At 40.2% G+C, this 19,676-nt stretch overlaps 1 protein-coding gene across 9 annotated transcripts in view; it reads left to right on the plus strand.

The window, feature by feature from the left end:
* The window catches only part of ENPP2 (ectonucleotide pyrophosphatase/phosphodiesterase 2), an 81,452-nt gene extending 61,776 nt beyond the window's left edge, over positions 1-19,676 (plus strand). For 6 of the 9 annotated variants that reach the window (XM_039365067.1, XM_039365064.1, XM_039365071.1 and 3 more), the window contains 11 exons: positions 173-260; positions 1,719-1,806; positions 3,572-3,744; positions 5,769-5,817; positions 6,302-6,385; positions 7,936-8,072; positions 9,634-9,769; positions 10,165-10,242; positions 13,538-13,670; positions 15,072-15,228; positions 17,620-19,676. In XM_039365067.1, coding sequence (XP_039221001.1) covers positions 173-260; positions 1,719-1,806; positions 3,572-3,744; positions 5,769-5,817; positions 6,302-6,385; positions 7,936-8,072; positions 9,634-9,769; positions 10,165-10,242; positions 13,538-13,670; positions 15,072-15,228; positions 17,620-17,793 — 1,297 coding nt within the window. In that variant the 3' untranslated portion in view covers positions 17,794-19,676. The remainder of the gene's footprint in view (positions 1-172; positions 261-1,718; positions 1,807-3,571; positions 3,745-5,768; positions 5,818-6,301; positions 6,386-7,935; positions 8,073-9,633; positions 9,770-10,164; positions 10,243-13,537; positions 13,671-15,071; positions 15,229-17,619) is intronic. The other 3 variants (XM_039365069.1, XM_039365070.1, XM_039365073.1) reach the window with 1 other exon arrangement.

A 19,676-nucleotide genomic window follows, 5' to 3' on the forward strand; every position in this document is an offset into this window, starting at 1 on the left:
AATACTGCTATCCTCAACCACCATTTGAGAAAGAAAACAAAAGTTGCCTGTTTCTTTAGAGATTTGTAGATCAGCAAATCCACAATATTTTCTGCAGTCCACTGGAAGTAGAACCTTAATGTTTATAGAAATTAACTGCTGGTATATTCAAGAATCTTCTTAATGTTTTTAGGAGGCCTGGAGATGTGTTTAGGAAAATAACTGGGAAATGCTATTTTCACGGAGATCATGGCTATGACAATAAGATCAACAGTATGCAGGTAGAGGCAATAAACTGCTTGTAGTAGTAGATAGTAATCAGTAATTAGCATTGTTGGTATATATATCTTACAGTAACTTATCAATGTATATTTTAATTTTAAGCCACATTTCTTTAATCTTCTTATTGCTGTGGGTAGTGAGAAAATATTTAAAGATTCATTGCAGCTTATTTTATTCATCTTTGGATATACCAGGTGGTTTATACCAGTGGTCCCTAACCTTTGCAACTTGGCGGCCCGGCTTTCGGAGGGGAGAGAGGAACAGGGCTGTGCAAGCAGCGAGTCTTTGTGCGCGCGCGCATACACACACACACACAGACACACACACACACACACACACAGTTCCCCTCACGCAAGAGAGAAGAGAAGCCTTTGAGGCAAGGTCTCGGCTACTTCAGGCTTCTCTGTGCCAAAAGCGTTTGCAAAGGGACAGAAGGCCAGAAGTAGCGCGAGATCGCTCCCCCAAAGCCTTTCGTCCATTTGGCACAGAGGAGGAGCCTTTTGGGGTGCGATCTCCTGCTCCTTCAGACTCACCAAAGCTGCCCGATGCTCCAAAAGCGGATCGGGTGTCCTGCACAGGCAGCCTCTATGAATCAGCAAAGCTGAGCAGGGTGTACTTGTCCCACTCAACCTCTGCTCTCAGCGCTCTGCTTTTGGAGCATCAGGAGCAGGTGGCTTGGAAGTGCATCTCCTCTCCCATAAAAGGGAAGCTTTTGGGGTGCCACTCGTGCAAATGGGGCTCCAAGCACCGGCCCTGCCACTCTCGCAAATGGGGCTGCGTGCATGCATGTGTGTACCCTGGCCCGCCCTCACGCAGCCCGGTTGCAAATAGGCCATGACCTAGTAGTTGGCCAGGGCCCACAGGCTGGGGACCCCTGGTTTGCATTGAAATATTTTAGGATGAAACCAGAATAAAATGTCAACAGGAAAAAAAAAAAACTCAGAACAAAGCAAAATACCAAGATCAAAAGCAAGACCAAACAGAAGATAATTATTTGTAGGTCAAGGTTGAACCGTGGAGTTTTGGTCCTCTCTGAGCTTGGTTGTTTTCTTGAAGATGTTTCATTACCAAACTAGGTAGCATCATCAGTGCACCTATGGTGTTGCCTAGTTTGTAATGGAACAGCTGCAAGAAAACAACCAAGCTCAGAGAGCACCAAGGACCCCACAGGAAGACCACAATTTATATTTCAAAAGAACTAAAATAAATTCTGTTTGCTATCTTGGCACAAAATTGGGAACAGTGAGGTGCTTTAGCTAATCTTATAAAAAAAGAGTCAAAAAGCATGTTTTGGACATATAAAAAAGGCTGTTCAGGGTGGCTGTTTTTAACATAAGAAAAGAAAAGAGCTAATCCCTGATGGTTCTTTACTTTATTTTTGAGCTTTATTTTATTTCAGCAACAGAAAAGCTCACGTGGCAGTTGACAGCATTAATATTACTGTCTTTCTCTTTTAGACAGTCTTTCTAGGCTATGGGCCTTCATTTAAATACAAGACAAAAGTACCTCCATTTGAGAATATTGAACTGTACAACCTTATGTGCGGTAAGTAGTTTTGCATTTTTTTAAAAAAGAAAAAGTTGCATTTGAAAAGCAAATGAATAGCATATTTGATCTCTTTTCTCCACTTTCATTTTGGCTAGGATCTTATGATTCACTTATTTTGCTTCTGTAGCTAGCTATCTAATTATCTAATAGACGGACGAAACCCTAAATTTATTTTCTGTATATGTAATCTTTGTTTTAGTGACCATAATTATGAGCGGCAACTCAGTTGTTAAGTGAAGCAATCGCTAAGTAAAACTGACTATGCTGATGATCTTACTAGTAGACCATCCTACTGCTTCAAAACGCTGCCCTGTACCAGAAAGACTTATTGGACCAACTCATTTACATAAAATTTAAATTCTGTGTAAGGATTCAGATTTGAGTTGTGTTGGGTGGGCAAGATTGCCTATCCTCACTTCATATTCTTGTGTTAGTGTTTACACATACATAAAAGTATATTCTTTAAGAGTCTTCCGTATTCTCCAGAAATGTTACTAGCATCATGATCAAATGTTGTATTATCATGTGGAGATTAGCAGGATGGGCGATAACAAGAAAAGACTCCAAGCAGAGCCTATATGACTAGATTCTGTCAGTTCTCACAGGCTGAGTTCATATATAGCACATTCTGACTTCTTCAAACGTGGTTTGTTTAAATAAAACTATTCACATGTTGCAGTAAGGCATTAGTTTTTTAAATAAATCATACAGTTTAGGTTCTTACAGGGGAAAAAGAAATAAAAAACATGAAGACCTATTATACTGTATTATTCCAACATTTAGTAATATAAATAAGTGTGAACTTGAATCCAGTACTGGAAGCCTGGTTTAGCTGCCATGTCATGAAGGAAATTTTTCTGCCTTCCAGCTACAAAATAACTCTAGTAAAGTTTCTTAGCCACTGTCTAAAGGAAATCAGTGAGTGGCACCATGGCCTAGTGGTGAAGACGTTCTCCTCCTATTCGGAAGGTTGAGAGTTCAATGCTAGGTAGCGGCAAATATTTCTCTCCTGGGGCGCAAAGAGAAAATATCTGCTGCAAACTCCAGGTAGGCATCAGGATGGGTATTTGGTTGGTAAATGCTCACTTCCATCCAGTCGCCCCTAATTCTACCCTGAATTAAGGGATTACCAGGTCGTAAAAAGGGATTCTAAAGGAAATCAGTGTACATTTACCTATGCAGTTCAGAAGAGAAACTGCCTGCCTCTGTTATGTCGTTATTGTAATTCCAGTTTAGAGATTTGGAAATACAGCTGTCAACGCTGTTAACATCTGATGTTTTTGCTTTGATAACAGATGGAAATGTAGCCATCTTTTACCTTTTGCTTTCAGAGTTAGATGATGCTGGGAGGGGGGGGATGTGAACGAGAGTCCAGCTAGACATAACAACACTAAACCTAGCGTGAGAAACAAGGTTATTGTAACCAGAGCTGATAAGGAATTGGTGGGCTGGAGAACTGGAGAAGAAGCCCGCGCTTCAAGCTAATTGGGGAATGTGATTTATGACTGTTAATTGGAGGAGGGAATTGTGCTTTGATACTATGTGTTCAGTGGAGGGGAATTCAGTTTTTGGCTTCAATTATGCAGTGCCGATATTATGCTACTCAAAATAAAGATTCTTTAAGGTAAACAATACCTTGAAGTTCTTTTGAAGAGTTTCATCTGTCGGAAGCATGACAGCAGCAGTGAATTATCCAGCAGGACCTGATTCAAACTTAGTTGATTACAACCATATTCCCATGCTATTTTTAATCCTGTTCCAGATCTCCTTGGTTTGAAGCCTGCTCCCAATAATGGGACACATGGAAGCTTAAATCATCTCCTCCGGAGCAGTATCTACAGGCCCATCATGCCTGACGAAATAGCAAGGCCACTCCATCCAGTAGCTACAACTCCTTCATCTGACTATGATCTGGGATGCAGTTGTGATGATAAGGTAAACTCATGACTTTCGTTGGAACTGGGAAACTCATAAGGTGATTGTTTCTAAATCTGCTAGAAAGAAGTGAATTATATCTATCTAGAGCAGTGTTTCTCAACCTTAGCAACTTTAAGACGTCTGGACAGCAACTCCCAGAATTGGAGAAAAAAAATCCATCTTTCCTTGTTTAAAGAAAGAATTAAGCACCATTTAAAAACAATACCAAATCCAAAGCTGGCCGCTGAATGGATGTTTCTTAAGAGCTCATTATCATTGATTTTATGGTCAATATATTCTCATCCTTGCAGACATTTCATTATCAAATTAAGTAACATCATCAGTGCTAGAAGGGAGTGGGGTTTGCTATCTTTTCATATATACGTGGCTTGCCCTGTTTAATCTTGGTGGAGTGTGCTAGGTCAGGGGTCTTCAAACTTGGCCCTTTTATGACTTGTGGACTTCAACTCCCAGAATTCCTCAGCCAGCATGCCTGGCCGAGGTATTCTGGGAGTTGAAGTCCACAAGTCATAAAGGGGCCAAGTTTGAAGACCCCTGTTCTAAGTGATTCTTTGATTAGGCTTTTGTTTACTGTTAAGTTGTTTGTCTGAGTTGGTAGTTCCTTGATTGAGATATTGTTTACATCTTGATTGTTGCTTTGGTATTAATCCTGGCATTAATCTCTACTTATCTGGGTGTTGATTGCTTGAGGGGAGGTGTTTTGGTCTTTTTTATTCTTTTTTCATTTTTTTATTGTCTCTTTTGAAGGGCATGTAGATATTGATCTCTGCCTAGGGGTGCTATGGGCTGAATGAATGAACAGAGTCTGACTGTGCTGTGCAGTAAGCTACAGTGAAAATAAATAGATGTTGTATTCCCAAGGTAAATGAGGTAGCCGGTCTAGTGTCAGTATCCATCATATGATGTCAGCATGCTGTGGATTTCCACCTGCCAATTCTGGCATAAGCTATATTAAATGATGTACTTATCTGAGCAGGGCGCTCAGCGGTTAAAGATGCTGAACTTGTCAGCTGGAAAGCTGACAGCCCGGGTTTGAGACCCAAGCTACACACAATGGGGTGAGCTCCCATTCCTTGTTTGAGCTCCTGCCCACCTAGCAGCTCAGAAGCATGCAAATGCGAGTAGATAAACAGGTACCACTTTGATGGGAAAATAACATCATTCCATATGCTGGCCACATGACCATGGAAAATGTCTTTGGACAACATTGGCTTCCTTAGGGAAGAAACAGAGATGAGTACCATGCCCTAGAGCAGTGGTTCTCAACCTTTTTAATGCCGTGACCCCCAACCGGTCGTAAGTCGAGGACTACTCAACCGGTCATAAGTCAAGGACTACTCAACTGGTGCAGCACCGTTTGCAGAATGGGACTTTTGACAGGCTCAGCAGGGCAGAGACAGCCTGGACAATTCCTATTGACTTTTGAAAGCCAATAGAATTAGACTCTGTTCAAGAGAGTCTATTCTATTGGCTTTCAAAAGCCAATAGAATAAAAGGGAGTAGCACAGCTAAGGAAAAGGGGGAAAAAATGGCGGGCTGCGTTGTTTGGTAACCCCTGTGAAATGGTCGTTCGACCCCAAATGGGGTCCCGACCCACAGGTTGAGAACCACTGCCCTAGAGACAGACAAGACTGGCAAGGAAACCTTTATCTTTACTTACCTGAGCTTATATAGTTGGATTTATTTATTTATTTATTCTATTTCTATAGCCGCCCATCTCAACAAGTGACTCTGGATGGAGAATGTTGGTAAACCTTCCCCAAACCCATTGAACCCACACTTCCTTGGAGAGGTTGTGTGAAATAGCTTGAATCCCACTCTGAGTACAGGGACCAAGTGATCCTGAAAACCCATTTTGATCTGACTGATTGCAGAAGTTATGCATTAACTGGTAGAGCTTGCCCTTCAGTTAGGAAAAGTTAGCAGTAACTCTTTTAATAAGACCAGATTGGCTTTATAGCAAAATGATCAGAGATAGAAATAAGATAATCTTTTCTTGTGTGTGTTTTTGTTTCAAATAGAATAGGTTGGATGAACTGAGTCGCCGTCCTTATACCAAAGGAACAGAAGGTAAGACTTCAATAGAAAATCCAATAAAAAAACCGATTATTGCCAATCATATTACTGGTCTGTGGGCCTCTCTCCATAATTGTGCATTCTAAATCATAATATCAATCTGATTATTTTTTTTAAAAAAAATTGTGCATTCCATCGGTATGATAAGGTTTTAACAGATTTGGCAGCTAACCTTTGATGTACGCAACTGCAAAAGCAATTTGATGGTTTTCAACAACGTACGCAAATACATTTAAATCAATGAATTGCTTTTGCAAGTTAATTCGATAATAAACTAACTCCTCTTTTTAACCAGCTGTTCTAACTGTACTTACCTAGACATGATGTCTGTGAGCTCTTTTTCACCCTGTCTTCCCATCTCTTGTTGAATTAGCTCAAAATCCACTTGGTGCAAATTCAGTGAGAGATCCACTATGCAGTCTTTATATTAAAGCTGGGCCTAAATTAAGATGTTATAATTTAAGATATTATTCAACAGCGAGAACCTACACAAGAGGAGAAGGCTTTTATACCAACGACCCTGAGAATGTATTACCTGAGGATGGATGCGTCCCGCCACCAGGTAATCTTACTTGACTTGGCTTCTTTTTACCTAATACAATATCTTAAATTATCTCTTGCTTCGTTAATCTAAAGACTGCCTAGTTGATCTTTCTTTTATTTTCCATTTATCAAGGATCCTGTATCCCATTCTGAAGAAAAGCAGGTTTGGATTGTCCGAGTTCAAAATTGTGGAAATAGAAAATGTGCTTGGTTCTTCTTCCCAACAAGTTTTGGTGGATTGTGTCAGCAGTTCTGGGTGTGATAAGACCTATTACTATCAGTCAATAAGAACCAAGAACAACACATGGAGTTACTTCTGAGTAGTTTCTCTATATTGTTGTTCGCCTACAGACAGAATCTTGACAGACTAAAACAACTATCTGCATAACTATAGCTAGATTCTGCAAACTGCTAGGGAGGGACCTAGCCCTACCTATCAGACATTCAAGGTCCATGCCCCTCCCTCCTCAATCTCCAAACTATGTTCCACCACAGTTTCACATGTTTGCAGACTATTTATTTATTTATTTATTTATGAGACTTATATACTGCTTTAAGTGCAAGCACTCTCTAAGTGGTGTACACCAGTAAGCAATGTATATATATTTTACATTGCCCCCAACAATCTGGGTCCTCATTTTACCTACCCCGGAAGGATGGAAGGCTGAGTCAACCTTGAGCCGGTGAGATTTGAACCGCTGACCTGCTGAACACAGTCAGCTAAAGTGGCCTGCAGTACTGCACTCTAACTGCTGCGCCGCCTCGGCTCTTGCCAAGGTGACCTGTTTCATAGATAGCTCAAACACCAATTACTTTGGTCTCCCCCTTTTTGTATTTTTGCATTGATTGATTCCATTTTATTTATATACCACTGATATCCACATTTATTCATGGCAGTTAACATTAATTAAAAAGTCAAACAGAGCAATACTATGCTTGATGGTATTCCCTGACAAAAGAATTCTTGGAAACTTTAATAAAAGTCATCTCTATATAAATGTTAGATACACCTTTTTCCCTTATGGTCAGCTTCCCTGCTTCTGTCATTTCCTTAATGTTGATAATGTTATATAGATTTGGAAACAAGTTATTTTTTATATTCTGTCACTAAGGGTTGACTCTAATTCTTCCTCATAATTTATAGACTAATGGTTACAGATCTCAACTGCAGAAGACTAGACAACCACTAGGTGGAACCAAAGAGACTCTTTACATCTCTTTGTCACCATCTAGTGGTTATGTAAATTTTGGCTGCACACAATATTCCTACTCTAGTAATGAATCTGCACTTGCTGTTGAATAACATACAAAAAATTAAATTTGATTTTAAAGGTAATTTAGTGAAAGCATGTCATCGGACAGATGGAGACTAAAGACTTCCCCACTCATTCTTATCTTCTGTATCAGTTCTCCATATTATTGCATTAAATCTCCTTTGTGGTACAATATGGCTGTGTGCAGGGAAAGAACACACTGACCAGTTTTTTATTGTAGAGTTTTGTAAAACGGCTTTGATAAAATTGTGTATTGAAACTTCATTGTTCCTCTCCTATTATCTTTCATTTACAGAGAAGCATCTCCTTTATGGTCGTCCAGCAGTTCTTTTTCGTACAAAGTATAGTCTCTTGCATCATCATGACTTTGAAAGTGGCTACAGTGAAACATTTCAGATGCCTCTCTGGACATCTTACACTATTTCAAAACAGGTCAGTAAGGTTGCCTGTTCTCTGTTTCAGTGGCAGGGGTGGGGAGAGGAGGTGTTGGTAGCATCCTCAGCTTATCCAGCCTCTGTTCAGCGCAGTCATCTTTCATTGTATATAGTTTGTAACGTGTACATTTGAGGAATGAGGAAGAGAGTTGAACTAATAATTGTTAAGATGATAGACTAGGACTGGGAAGACCCTGGTCCAAGTCCATCTTGAGCTACAGAAGCTCACTAGGTTGCTTGGAACCAATCACTCTGCTTCACAAAGGGATTGTCTTGGGTGTATTCATATTCAAAAACTAAAACACAGATCACCAAGACTGAAGAATTTATTTAAAAACTTAGCTTTCGTCAGCGTCTGCTGACATCGTCAGAGTTCTAGCCAGGATTGAGAATCACGTTTGTATAGTCTCTTTTGGTTCTCAGTTTGGCCAGTTTCCCAATGTCTGGCATGTTTAAGCATTGCTTGCCCATATCTATCTAAAATAGTCTTGAAGATACGAGCAGGGCGTGAGGAGAGGAGCAGAGCGCCGAAATTCAAACAGCTGTCAACGAGTGCGACGGAAACAACAATAGAGCAATTAACTATGGGAGGGCGAGAGCCGAACAGACCGGTAACACATTTGTTAGCCAAATGATTGGCGTTACAGAGATTATAAAAACGTGATTCTCAATCCTGGCTAGAATTCTGATGATGTCAGCAGACGCTGACGAAAGCTAAGTTTTTAAATAAATTCTTCAGTCTCGGTGATTTGTGTTTTAGTTTTTGAATATACTTCAATTCAGTTCAATCTGTTATGATCACAGATCGGAATAAAAATTAAAACAAAATAAAATAGAACAGAATAAGGCATAGTAGTGCATTGCAAATAATGGTGGACTCATGGATGGACGGTCAAAGTCTGCCTAATTTACAGGCAGCATAACAGAATTTAGCTACGTTCAGAGAACTGTATCATGCTGATCTGATAGTAACATGAGTACACAGAAGAGATCAGAATTTCCTTGCTATTTTGTCAGCTAAGGAGTTATAAGTTGAGTTTGTAATTCCTTATAGAAGGTGCAATGTAACAGGATATGAGCCATGGTTTCAATGGCCCCTTCACCACAGGTAGTCCTTGCTTACCAACTGTCTTGTTTAGTGACCACTCAAAGTTACAATGATTGAAAAAGTATACCCCAGCTTTTCAACCAATCCTCACACTTAACAACTGTCACATCTTGCAGTCATGTGATCACCATTTGTGACCTTCACCAAATCTGCTTCCAACAAGCAGGTTGAATCTAGAATGTGGAAGTAAAATCGCAGGTGTAGTCACAAGATATCTCTCTTAACTACTGCAGTGATTCACCTAATGACGTAGGCAGAAGAGAAGTTGTAAGCTTGATAGTTGGTCACATGATTTTTTACCTAGTGACCATTGTGCTTAGTGATGGACTTCCCAGTCCCAATTGTGACTGTTTAGGGAAGACTACCTGTATATAATGCAAGTATATAGAATATGAATACCAAAAGAAATGCATTTGTTTCCAATGTCTATTTTCTTCTTCTTTTGATGCAGGTAGAGGCACCTGGTATGCCAGACCAGGTGATCAGTTGTGTAAGACCTGATTTGCGCATTTCTCCAAGCAATAGTCAGAGTTGTACTGCATACAGAGTGGATAGACAAATGTCTTACGGATTCCTTTTTCCTCCCCGTAAGCAGATGTGGGACACCTGTCCATTTTTATATTTCTGGGGTTGGCATAAAAATCAAGATAAAGATAAATATCAAATTGGGAGCCAAGCAGCCAACTCGGAGAACAAACCTCTGCCTAAATGTACAACCCGAGCTACGAATATTCTCCACAATGTCTAAAAATCAAGCTGCCAGTGCAAAATAGATGTTGAACTGGTTGCACTGGTTTTGAGACTTGGAGAGGAATTCTGCTAATTCCTCAGCCATGCTGGCTGAGGAATTCTGGGAGTTGAAGTCCACAAGTCATAAAAGGGCCAAGTTTGAAGACCCCTGCTTTACATGAACCCTGAAGTTTACCAGTATAATTAATTCTGGCATGCCATAAAAACATCTTATTTTATTTTTAATTTTTAGAACTCAGTTCCTCGGTAGAAACAAAATATGATGCTTTCCTGATAACGAATGTCATTCCCATGTATCCTGCTTTCAAAAGTAAGTACATGGTTTTTGAATCTTTGTGTCTTTGAGGTAGAAGGATGCACAAATGTTAGGAAATAAATAAAAACAGTTTTACAATTTGCTTTGGAGAAGCCAAGTACTTGCTTTACATCTTGCTGAGAGTTGAATTAGATGATTTTCAAGCAACAATGGATTCACAGAATGGGGTAGTCATCCAAACAGCTACTTCTATTAGAATATTTTAAAAGGCTAGGTGGGGAGAAATTTGGAGGGAGGGCTTTTTAGCTTGGTCAGAAACATATAGTATTCTAGACGCTTTAGTTTCAAGCTCTTTAGGGATTTAAAAGTCATAATCAGCATCTTGAATTGCACATATGGGCAAAGTGGTAAAACTTGTGCAGCTGGAATAATAGTACCATTTGATGCACTGGTTTTTTAATCATATTAGTTAAAATATAATTACTTGGAACTATGTAGAACTTATGAAGTCTTCCCCAAAACAGCCCCATGTAGAACAGTTTCCAGTAATCTAAACCAAGAGATGAGAGATAGTTTAAAATAGTGGTTAAGGTGTCAGGCTAGAAACTGAAAATCTTGAATTCTAGTCCCATCTTAGGCACAAAGCCAGCTGGGTGTCCTTGGGCCAGTCACTTCCTCTCAGCCCTAGGAAAGAGCCAATGGCAAATCACTTCCAAAGAAACTTGCCAAGAAAACTGCAGGGATTTGTCCAGGCGGTTCTCTGAAAAATAGCTAGTTGGGCCTGAAGGTTAAGGCAGCAGGCTAGAAAGTAGGAGACTCTGAGTTCAAGTCCCCACTTAGCCATGAAAGCCAGCTTTGGGCCAGTCATTCTCTTTCACCTTAATCCACCTCATAGGGTTGTTGTTGGGAGGAAAATAGGAGGAGGAAGGAGTAGGGTGTTTGTTAGCCACCTTCAGTTATTTGTATAAACATTAAAGGCGAAATATAATAAATACATAAATTGAACACATTGGAGGGGGAAAAAACCCTCAAGAGATATTAAGGGCACAGAGTCACTCTGGAAGATCAGAGAGCTCCAGAAATGGTCACAGTTGATGCTTGTTGCTTGTATCCAGTCTTCAGTAACAAATTGAATGCCTTCAATTATACTGGTACTAAGTCATTGTGAAGTTCCTTAAAATATATAGGGAGGATGAAAGGCATGATCTACCTAACTTCAATGACTGAAAGTGCAATCACACTTTCCTAGCGCCACAAGGAAAACAATACCAGTTGAGCTCATTTTCTTTTGTAGGAGAAGAACAATGTGATATTTGTCCAATCTGTTCCAGCCACTGAAGGGCACTTAGTTCTTTGTTCATGGCCCTCTGTTTGTTGGCAAAGGAAGGGAGTAAATCCCAGTCTTTAATATTAGGCCTATTTTAGAATATATAGCTAATATTCTGTGGAACTGACACAATCAGTAAAAATATTTGTTTCTCCATCTTAGAATCCTACTAACATTCAGTTTAGGTAATCATAGGAGCAGAAGAATCACTACTACTTTATCAAATGCCAAAATTGCTTATCTAAAGAATGCTCAGGGAGATGTAGATCTACATAACTTTCGTGATATTCCAGTTCATGTATGTTAGAATATGGTGCATAAGGTCCAGATTATTTTCAAAGGCACCGCATGTTTCCTTCCATAACTGAATAATAATAATAATAATAATAATAATAATAATATGGGCAGGGTAAAGTTCATCCAGCATTTGTGCTCAGTTCAATGTATCTTCATTACTTGATATTTTTGCCTAAAGCGAAGATCAATATTTTTATGGTTTAGAAGGTGCCCAAAGGATTAAACAGATGGCCCAATTCACGGCACCCGTGATAAATAAGTGGGTTTTGGGTTGCAGTTTGGGCATTAGGTCTCTAAAAGGTTCGCCATCACTGTTATAAGCCAAGGACTGCTTGTAAAGTCCCATGATGACTTGCTTTACAAATGCACCAATTTACAGTAGAAATTCTGTTCCCAAATGTGCTCCTAAATCGAGGACTATCTGTAACAGACGTTGTCCTTCATTCTATCCCAAAAGTGCTTTCCAAAAGGCAGCTGGACTTTCTTGGTTTTTTCCCTTGAAGAAACTTCTCATCCCAGAAGCTTCTTCAGTTCTTCTTTTTTCAAGGAAAAAAAAAAAAAACAAGAAAGCCCAGTTGCCTTTTGAAAAGCACCTTTGGGGCAACCATGACCGTGACAATCTCCATAGACCTTGAGAATCTCCTTCATTCTATCTTTAACAGAAGCTTGAATCCTCGTTTTAATTCTAGCTACTTGATGGAGTGCCACTCCATAGCAGTGGTGGTGAACCTGTGGCACTCAGAGCCCTCTCTGTTGGCACGCGCACCATCACCACCAGCAGGTCCATCAGGCTGCCACCTGGAGCAGGAGCCCTACCCAGCACAAAGGAGGCGAAGCGGCCAACTAGCAAGCTTGAGTAGAGGTGGTAGAGCAGAGGTCACCAACCATTGTTGGACTGGAAGAAAAGGGAGGGGGAAGCACTTTACACTGCAAATGGGATGGGGCTAGTTCCTGCATGATACTCACTAGCCCTGCCCCGTTCTTGCATGATGCAGCGCCTTGTATCTGCACCCTGCAGTGTGGCGGCAGCCATTTTTATGTCCCCAGTTTTTGCATGCCAGACGTGGTACTCAGAGGCGCCTCCCTGCCCCCCCTGAGGGCACCACAATGCTGATGCAGCCCTGGCACTTTGCGATAAATAAATGGTTGTGGTTTGGGCAGTCGATCTCTAAAAGGTTTGCCATCACTGGACTATAGCTTCTGTCCATCCTGTGAGTGCAGACATGAAAGGCATGCTCTGGGTCCCATTGATTAAACAGCGTCATCTGATAGGACTCAGGAGGTGGACTTCTTCTGTCTGAATGTCTCTCCTCTGGGAAAGCATCCCCCCCCACCCCAAGATCCATGTGATCCCTTCCCTAGGCTTGTGGAAATGGTCTTGAAAGCATGGTGGCTTGCTAGGTGGGTGGCAGGCCTTTTGAGGACTAGGTATATTAGGATGAATGTTTATTGGCCTTCCAGATGTTCTTTTTGGTTTTCCTTTACATTTTTTTTATTGTTGTCAGCTACCTGGCATTGTTATGGTGTTGGGGGCACAGGTGGGTTTATAAATCTAATGAAATAAAAGTGTGGGTTTATTACTAGTATTTCTATGTCCTTCTGCAGAACATCTCTGAGCGGAAAGGTGAGGACTTTACCCAGAGAATAGCGTTTTTTGCTATGATTTAATGCTTTCTCTGGTAGTCTTTAGGATAATCTTGCCTGCTTTTTTTTGTACATCCACAGAGGTCTGGAATTATTTCCAGCGGGTTTTGGTGAAGAGATACGCTATTGAACGTAACGGAGTCAACGTGATTAGTGGACCAATCTTCGACTATGACTTTGATGGTTTGCATGACACCCCAGACAAAATCAAACTGTAAGATCCACTACTATTAAACAAACTTACACAAAACAAAAATGAACAATCAGTGAAGAGAAAGGAAAATAGATATATAAGCAACAGCAAACACAGAAGGACAAGAAGCAATGGATGGAAACTAATCAAGGAGAGAAGCAGTTTAGAATTAAGGAGAAGTCTCCTGACAGTTAGGACAATTAACTAGTGGAATGGCTTGCCTTCAGAAATTGTGGATGTGCCAAACACTGGATGGTTTTAAGAATGATTGGACAACCATTTGTCTGAAATGGTATAGCGTTTCCTGCCTGAGCAGGGGGTTGGACTAGATGACCTCCAAGGTCCTTCCAACTCTGTTATTCTATTAGAAAGAGAGAAATAAAGCAAAGTACCTGTAATTAGAACTACATTCCAAGTTTCACCTGATTGTTATTCATTTATTTATTTATTAAGAAAATATATATAGCCATCCGCCTCACACATGGATGATTCTGAGTGGCTTACAAAATTTTTAAAATCCACCCTCTAGCAATCATTAAAATCTCCCACCCCACCTCCCATGGCAGCAACAACACAATCAAATCAGTCATTTTGTGAATTTAGAGAAGAAAAATAAAATCTCAAATTGATCCAGCCTGTTGAAGATCTATTTTGTCGAAAGAGAGAAATAATGTGACATTTTCTGATTAAGAGTGCGTATACGTTTCTCAAAATTGGCTAAATCAGGCATCTCTGAAAACCAGTTTTTTATATCTGGGATTATTGGCATTGGAAACAAGTTTCCAACAACAACCCAGATCACTCATTTTATCTGGCCCAACATTGTCAGAACTAGCTGGCAACTCCTCTCCGTGACTTGTAATCCATGCTAGAAAAGGTTTGGCTGGGAGATTGTGATTTATTTATTTTTTTGTATCTGTTCCTAAACCCTGTGATTTATCCAGCAACTTTATTTGGCTAAATTCACTTAAATCCTCAAACCAAGCCTTTGGGTGGAATTGATAAAGAATCCAAAATTACTCTGCTTTATTTACCTGAAAGGATATTTATTTTCTTACAACAGATGGCTGTTAATATTTTACTTTTTTCTTCTTGCAAAAGATTTAAAAAAAAACTTTATAGAGATTGAAGAATAATTCGTGCAGGGATGGGACTATTTTGTCCCTCTCGTTATGATCAGCTAGGTAAGGATTTTTTGTTGTTGTTCAAAAGGCAGTTGAAATAATTGATTTCAGGGGTGTCCCAAATTGACCACTTTAAAACTTGTGGACTTCAACTCCCACAAGTCTTAAAGTTGCTGAATTTGGACACCTCTGATTGATTTAAAACTAATAAATCAGTGGTTGATCATTTTCTCAGAATTTGTGCTGCCTTATCTCCCTTAAGACACATTTGTAAAAAGATGAAAAATCTACCTTCTAGGTATGTGGAAGGAAGTTCGATCCCGGTTCCAACTCACTACTACAGCATCATCACAAGTTGTTTAGACTTCACTCAGCCTGCTGACAAGTGTGATGGGCCTCTTTCAGTTTTGGCATATATTTTCCCGCATAGGCCTGACAATGATGAAAGCTGCAATGTAAGTTCCAAACTCATTTCTGTTGACTACCAACCGGAATTTTGGGCCAGATATGTGGATGCTCTTCCATAAATGTCCTTGATAACTGCAAAGATGCGAATCCCAGGCATATTTGTTCAATAACACAATCTTCGATCTCCGGGAGAGGTATAAACCAGTTGTTTACTGCTAAAAAGATATTTAAAAACAATTGCTGCCGGTGTGCTCTCTAACCGCTCCCTCCTACTCATTCTGGGAGTGGAGGGAAATCGGAGAAAAAAAGACTGACAGGAATGGATGACGGCAGGCAGGAACAGCGTGCAACAACGGGCCGGAAAAGAAGGGAGCCCTCATGGCAAGCCTTTTGGAACACTGGGTCTGAATGCACAGCCTAGAATGAGTAGGAGGAAGTGGTTAGAGAGCACACCGGCGGCAATGGTGCTGGGAGGGAGGAGATTGACAAGGATGGGAGAGGGGAAAAGTGTGGAATTGGAGTGCAAAAAAGAGAAGGCGGGGCAACCAAGGCAATTACAGTTAATCAGGAAGGATGGCCCTATCACACGGGCAATGAGTAAGCAGTTAGACCAGCAAGGCGTATAAAAAGAATCTCCCCACCCCCTGAGCCCCACTCTGAGGACGCTGGCAGGGGACCAGCAAAAGCTAAGTTGTTTCTTTTAACATTGTAAATAGTTGTTTTTATTGTTTTTAAATATCTTTTTAGCAATAAACAACTGGTTTATACGTCTCTTGCAGCTATCAAGGAGATATATTAATAAGAATAGTGAAAATAAAAATGTGATTCCTGGGTAAATCCATAGTCAATTACCAATAAAACGTGAACACCAGGAATATAATAAACTATAAAAGTTTAATACCATCACCGATCACCAAGCTTTCATCAGATACTTCTGACATTGTCAGGGTTAATTCTGGTCTGTGGGAGAGTGCCTTTATAGGTGAGCCGTCATTTGGAAGCCATAATTAAAAAGCAGTTAAATCAATTAGGACCTACGACAAGATCTAGGAGCCGTGTGCAAATGACGGCTCACCTATAAAGGCACTGCAGCCTGACGCTGTGGGTAGGGGGAGAAGAACGAAAGCACGGCTCGATTGCCTAGGCATACGGTGAAAGGGAGAGACATGGTGTTCTGCCTGGATCCTCTGCAGACAAGGAATACCCCCACCAACAATACAGCCTCCCCCCCCCGGGACGAACACTTTGAAGTCCCCCCAAAGACGAGCACAGGAGAGGAGAGTGAGAACGCGGGGAATCAGAATGCAAAGATTTGGAGACCTGGTGTCCGCCTGAATACCGTTCCTATCAGCAATAGGAAAGAACATGCGATAGGGAGGAGGGGGGATGATGAATTGAGAGACGGAGTAAGCACCCGATCACGCAGCAAACAAATGGAACGGTGGAGAACTGTCGACACGAAGATTGCCAGGACGGAGGAGGAGGGCATAGACCCCCAAATATGCAACACCCGTATGAAAGTTACTTATGACAGTGGAGGAGTGAGAAGAAAGGGTGTGGAGCAGGGATTGAGAAAAGCGTGTGTGTGGGGGAGCGTCAGTGAGCTCAGGGAAGCTTGTAACACTGATAGTGGAGAAACAGATGCCCCCAGGGTGGAAAATGAAAACAAAAAGGGGAGGAGGGTCAGTACTATGGAAGGAAATAAGGATAAAGGGGTGGTGGAGGAGATGAATGCCAGTAATGAGATAGTGGAAGGAACGATCCGGAAGAACCATAGAAGGGAGCATAAGGAGAGTAATAAAGAAACATCTGGAACACTAATTAACCGGCTGGGACCGGTGACGCGGTCCATGAGCCGGCTGCAGATGCCGGCAAAACCCATTTAAGTCATCATTGTTTACTGGCTCCTTAGCCCTGATGATGTTTGGAGTTTCCAAACGAAAGCTTGGCAGCTTTTAGTAAAGTATATTTTTATATTTATACTCTCCTGGTGTTCGTATTTTATTTGTACCATATATATATATATATATATATATATATATATATATATATATATATATATATATATATATATATATATATACACACACATACATACACATATATATACATATACATATATATATATACATATAGACCTATATATATATACCTATATATACCTATATATATATATATATATAGGTCTTTGGTTATTTGGGTTTTCTCTCCCGCGTAAAATTGGAAGTGTCTTGGCGACGTTTTGACAAAGTCCCATTCGTCATCTTCAGGCTGGTGTTTTCAGCTTCATGCTTCGTTTGTTTTGTATTTGTTTTCTGAGGTTTTTGCGGGTGTTTGTATGTAGGTCTTTGGTTATATTTATATAGCACATATACTAAAATTGGAACGATACAGAATATATATATATATATTTTTAAAAAGGGTCTTTTTCCTTCCAGAATTCTTCTGAAGATGAATCCCGGTGGGTTGAAGAGCTCCTGAAAATGCACACAGCGAGAGTGCGGGATATCGAACAACTTACCGGTTTAGATTTCTATCGGAAGAGCAGTCGAAGCTATTCAGAGATCCTTTCTTTAAAAACATACCTGCATACATTTGAAAGTGAAATTTAACTTTCTCTTAAAATTCAGCCCACCCATCCTCTCATGAAGTGCTGTATATTTTTATATTATATTTATTAATTTGAAACAGGACATTAAAATTATTAGTGTATTTCTAATCTTGCAACAAATCTTAAAAATATTAAATTGGTGGTCTGTTGTGTTTTGAATTTTTAATGTAAAACATATGTTTTGGGTGTTTTTTTTTTAAAGAGCTCTTGATGTGCAGCTTCTTAAGGAGTCTCTTAGTTCAAAGCTTCTTAAAATGATACAGAAGAATCACTTACTTAGGCTGAGGAAATGTAATTTTTATTGCATTCCCTTGTGCCGTGCTTTTTTTTTTAGTCCTGTATTGTGTATTATACATGTAAAATGACAATGATTGTTAACTATGTGATAGACATATTTAAGCTTCATAGAGAATAGAAATTTAAATATAATAAAACCACACATTTGGGGTTGTTTTATTTGGCGTTCCTTTCGCAATGGCAAATCATTCCCCCCCCCCCCCGTTTTCAGGTTGATCCTTTCTCTATACACAAACACGGTATAATTTACTGTGTGACCCTCAAATTATACTGGTTTTTTTTTAAAACCCAGGAGGCTGAATACATAACTGAGCCTGGAATTAGAGTTGTATGTCATGGTGGTTGTTAAGGAGTCACCACATGACCCGGTTCAATTTTATGACTCTTTTTGCAGTGGTCATTAAAAGAACCCATTATGCCCAATAGGTGTTTTTTTGCTGGAACTGGGAAGTAAATGCTGGATTCTATCAAGAAACCACTATAATTGCAGTCACTCCTTAACTTCTGATTTTGTTAAGTGAAATGGGTGGAGCCTGAGGATGAAGAAGACAGAGCTACAAGGCCTTAATCCAGGGGTCTTCAAACTTGGCCCTTTTGTGATTTGTGGACTTCAACTCCCAGAATTCCTCAGCTAGGCACACTAACTGAGGAATTCTGAGAGTTGAGGTCCACAAGTCATAAAAGGGCCAAGTCTGATCCTTCGGAATATTGCCGTCGCTCAAAAAAGCAATTTTTTTTTCTAACCAGGCAGTCTGACCTAGAAGGATTTGGCCTGTTTTGCATCATTCTGCCAATTGTGGTCCTTGGCATCCCCCCCCCCGATTTTTTAAAATTAACCCTGTGTTTCCAGATGTTTCCTCACCCGTTTGGCACATTGCATGAGCCAGATCTCGGATGGGCATGGTGAACTAGAGCAATTCAAGAATGCTCCCTCATGTGCAATGCTACAGCGGGTGCTTTTTATTAAAAAGTCTTAACATTGCCAAAGAAGTTTGGCAACTTGAAGTTGTATGAACATTTATTTCATAAGAAAGGAGTTGCAAGAATGTGGCAGTTGAGTTCATAAGAGGGAAACTGCCAAGAGTCTAATCCAGGGGTCTTCAAACTTGGCCCTTTTATGACTTGGGGACTTTAAATTCCAGAATTCCTCAGCCAGGCATGTTGGCTGAGGAATTCTGGGAATTGAAGTACACAAGTCATAAAAGGGCCAAGTTTGAAGACCCTTGGTCCAGCCTTACTAGGACTCGAATGGAGATGAAGTTCTGGGCAGTAAAGTAGGCTCCTTCTGAAAACTTTTCTGCTGAAGAGGCTCAGATTGATTTTTTAAAAAATACATATTTTAATAGGGTATTTTTAAGCAAAAGCTTTTCCCTCAGGTTGATCCCAAAACCTCTCTTTCGGGTGAGGAAGTGTGTGACCTGTTGCCCATCTTAATTCCAGATGATGGTTAATGGCAAATTCTAACTTCACTCCATCTTTCTTAGTCTTCATTTCCCAACAGACATGCAAAGTTTTGGAAATCTTTGACCCCACTGGGTCCATGTTTTGGGATACCAATAAATATCCTTCAGATTGTTTTGGCTGAAA

This window comes from Crotalus tigris, unplaced genomic scaffold (genome assembly GCF_016545835.1).
Source record: "Crotalus tigris isolate CLP2741 ecotype Arizona unplaced genomic scaffold, ASM1654583v1 scf7180000019953.484404808:943566, whole genome shotgun sequence".
Lineage (NCBI taxonomy): Eukaryota > Metazoa > Chordata > Lepidosauria > Squamata > Viperidae > Crotalus > Crotalus tigris.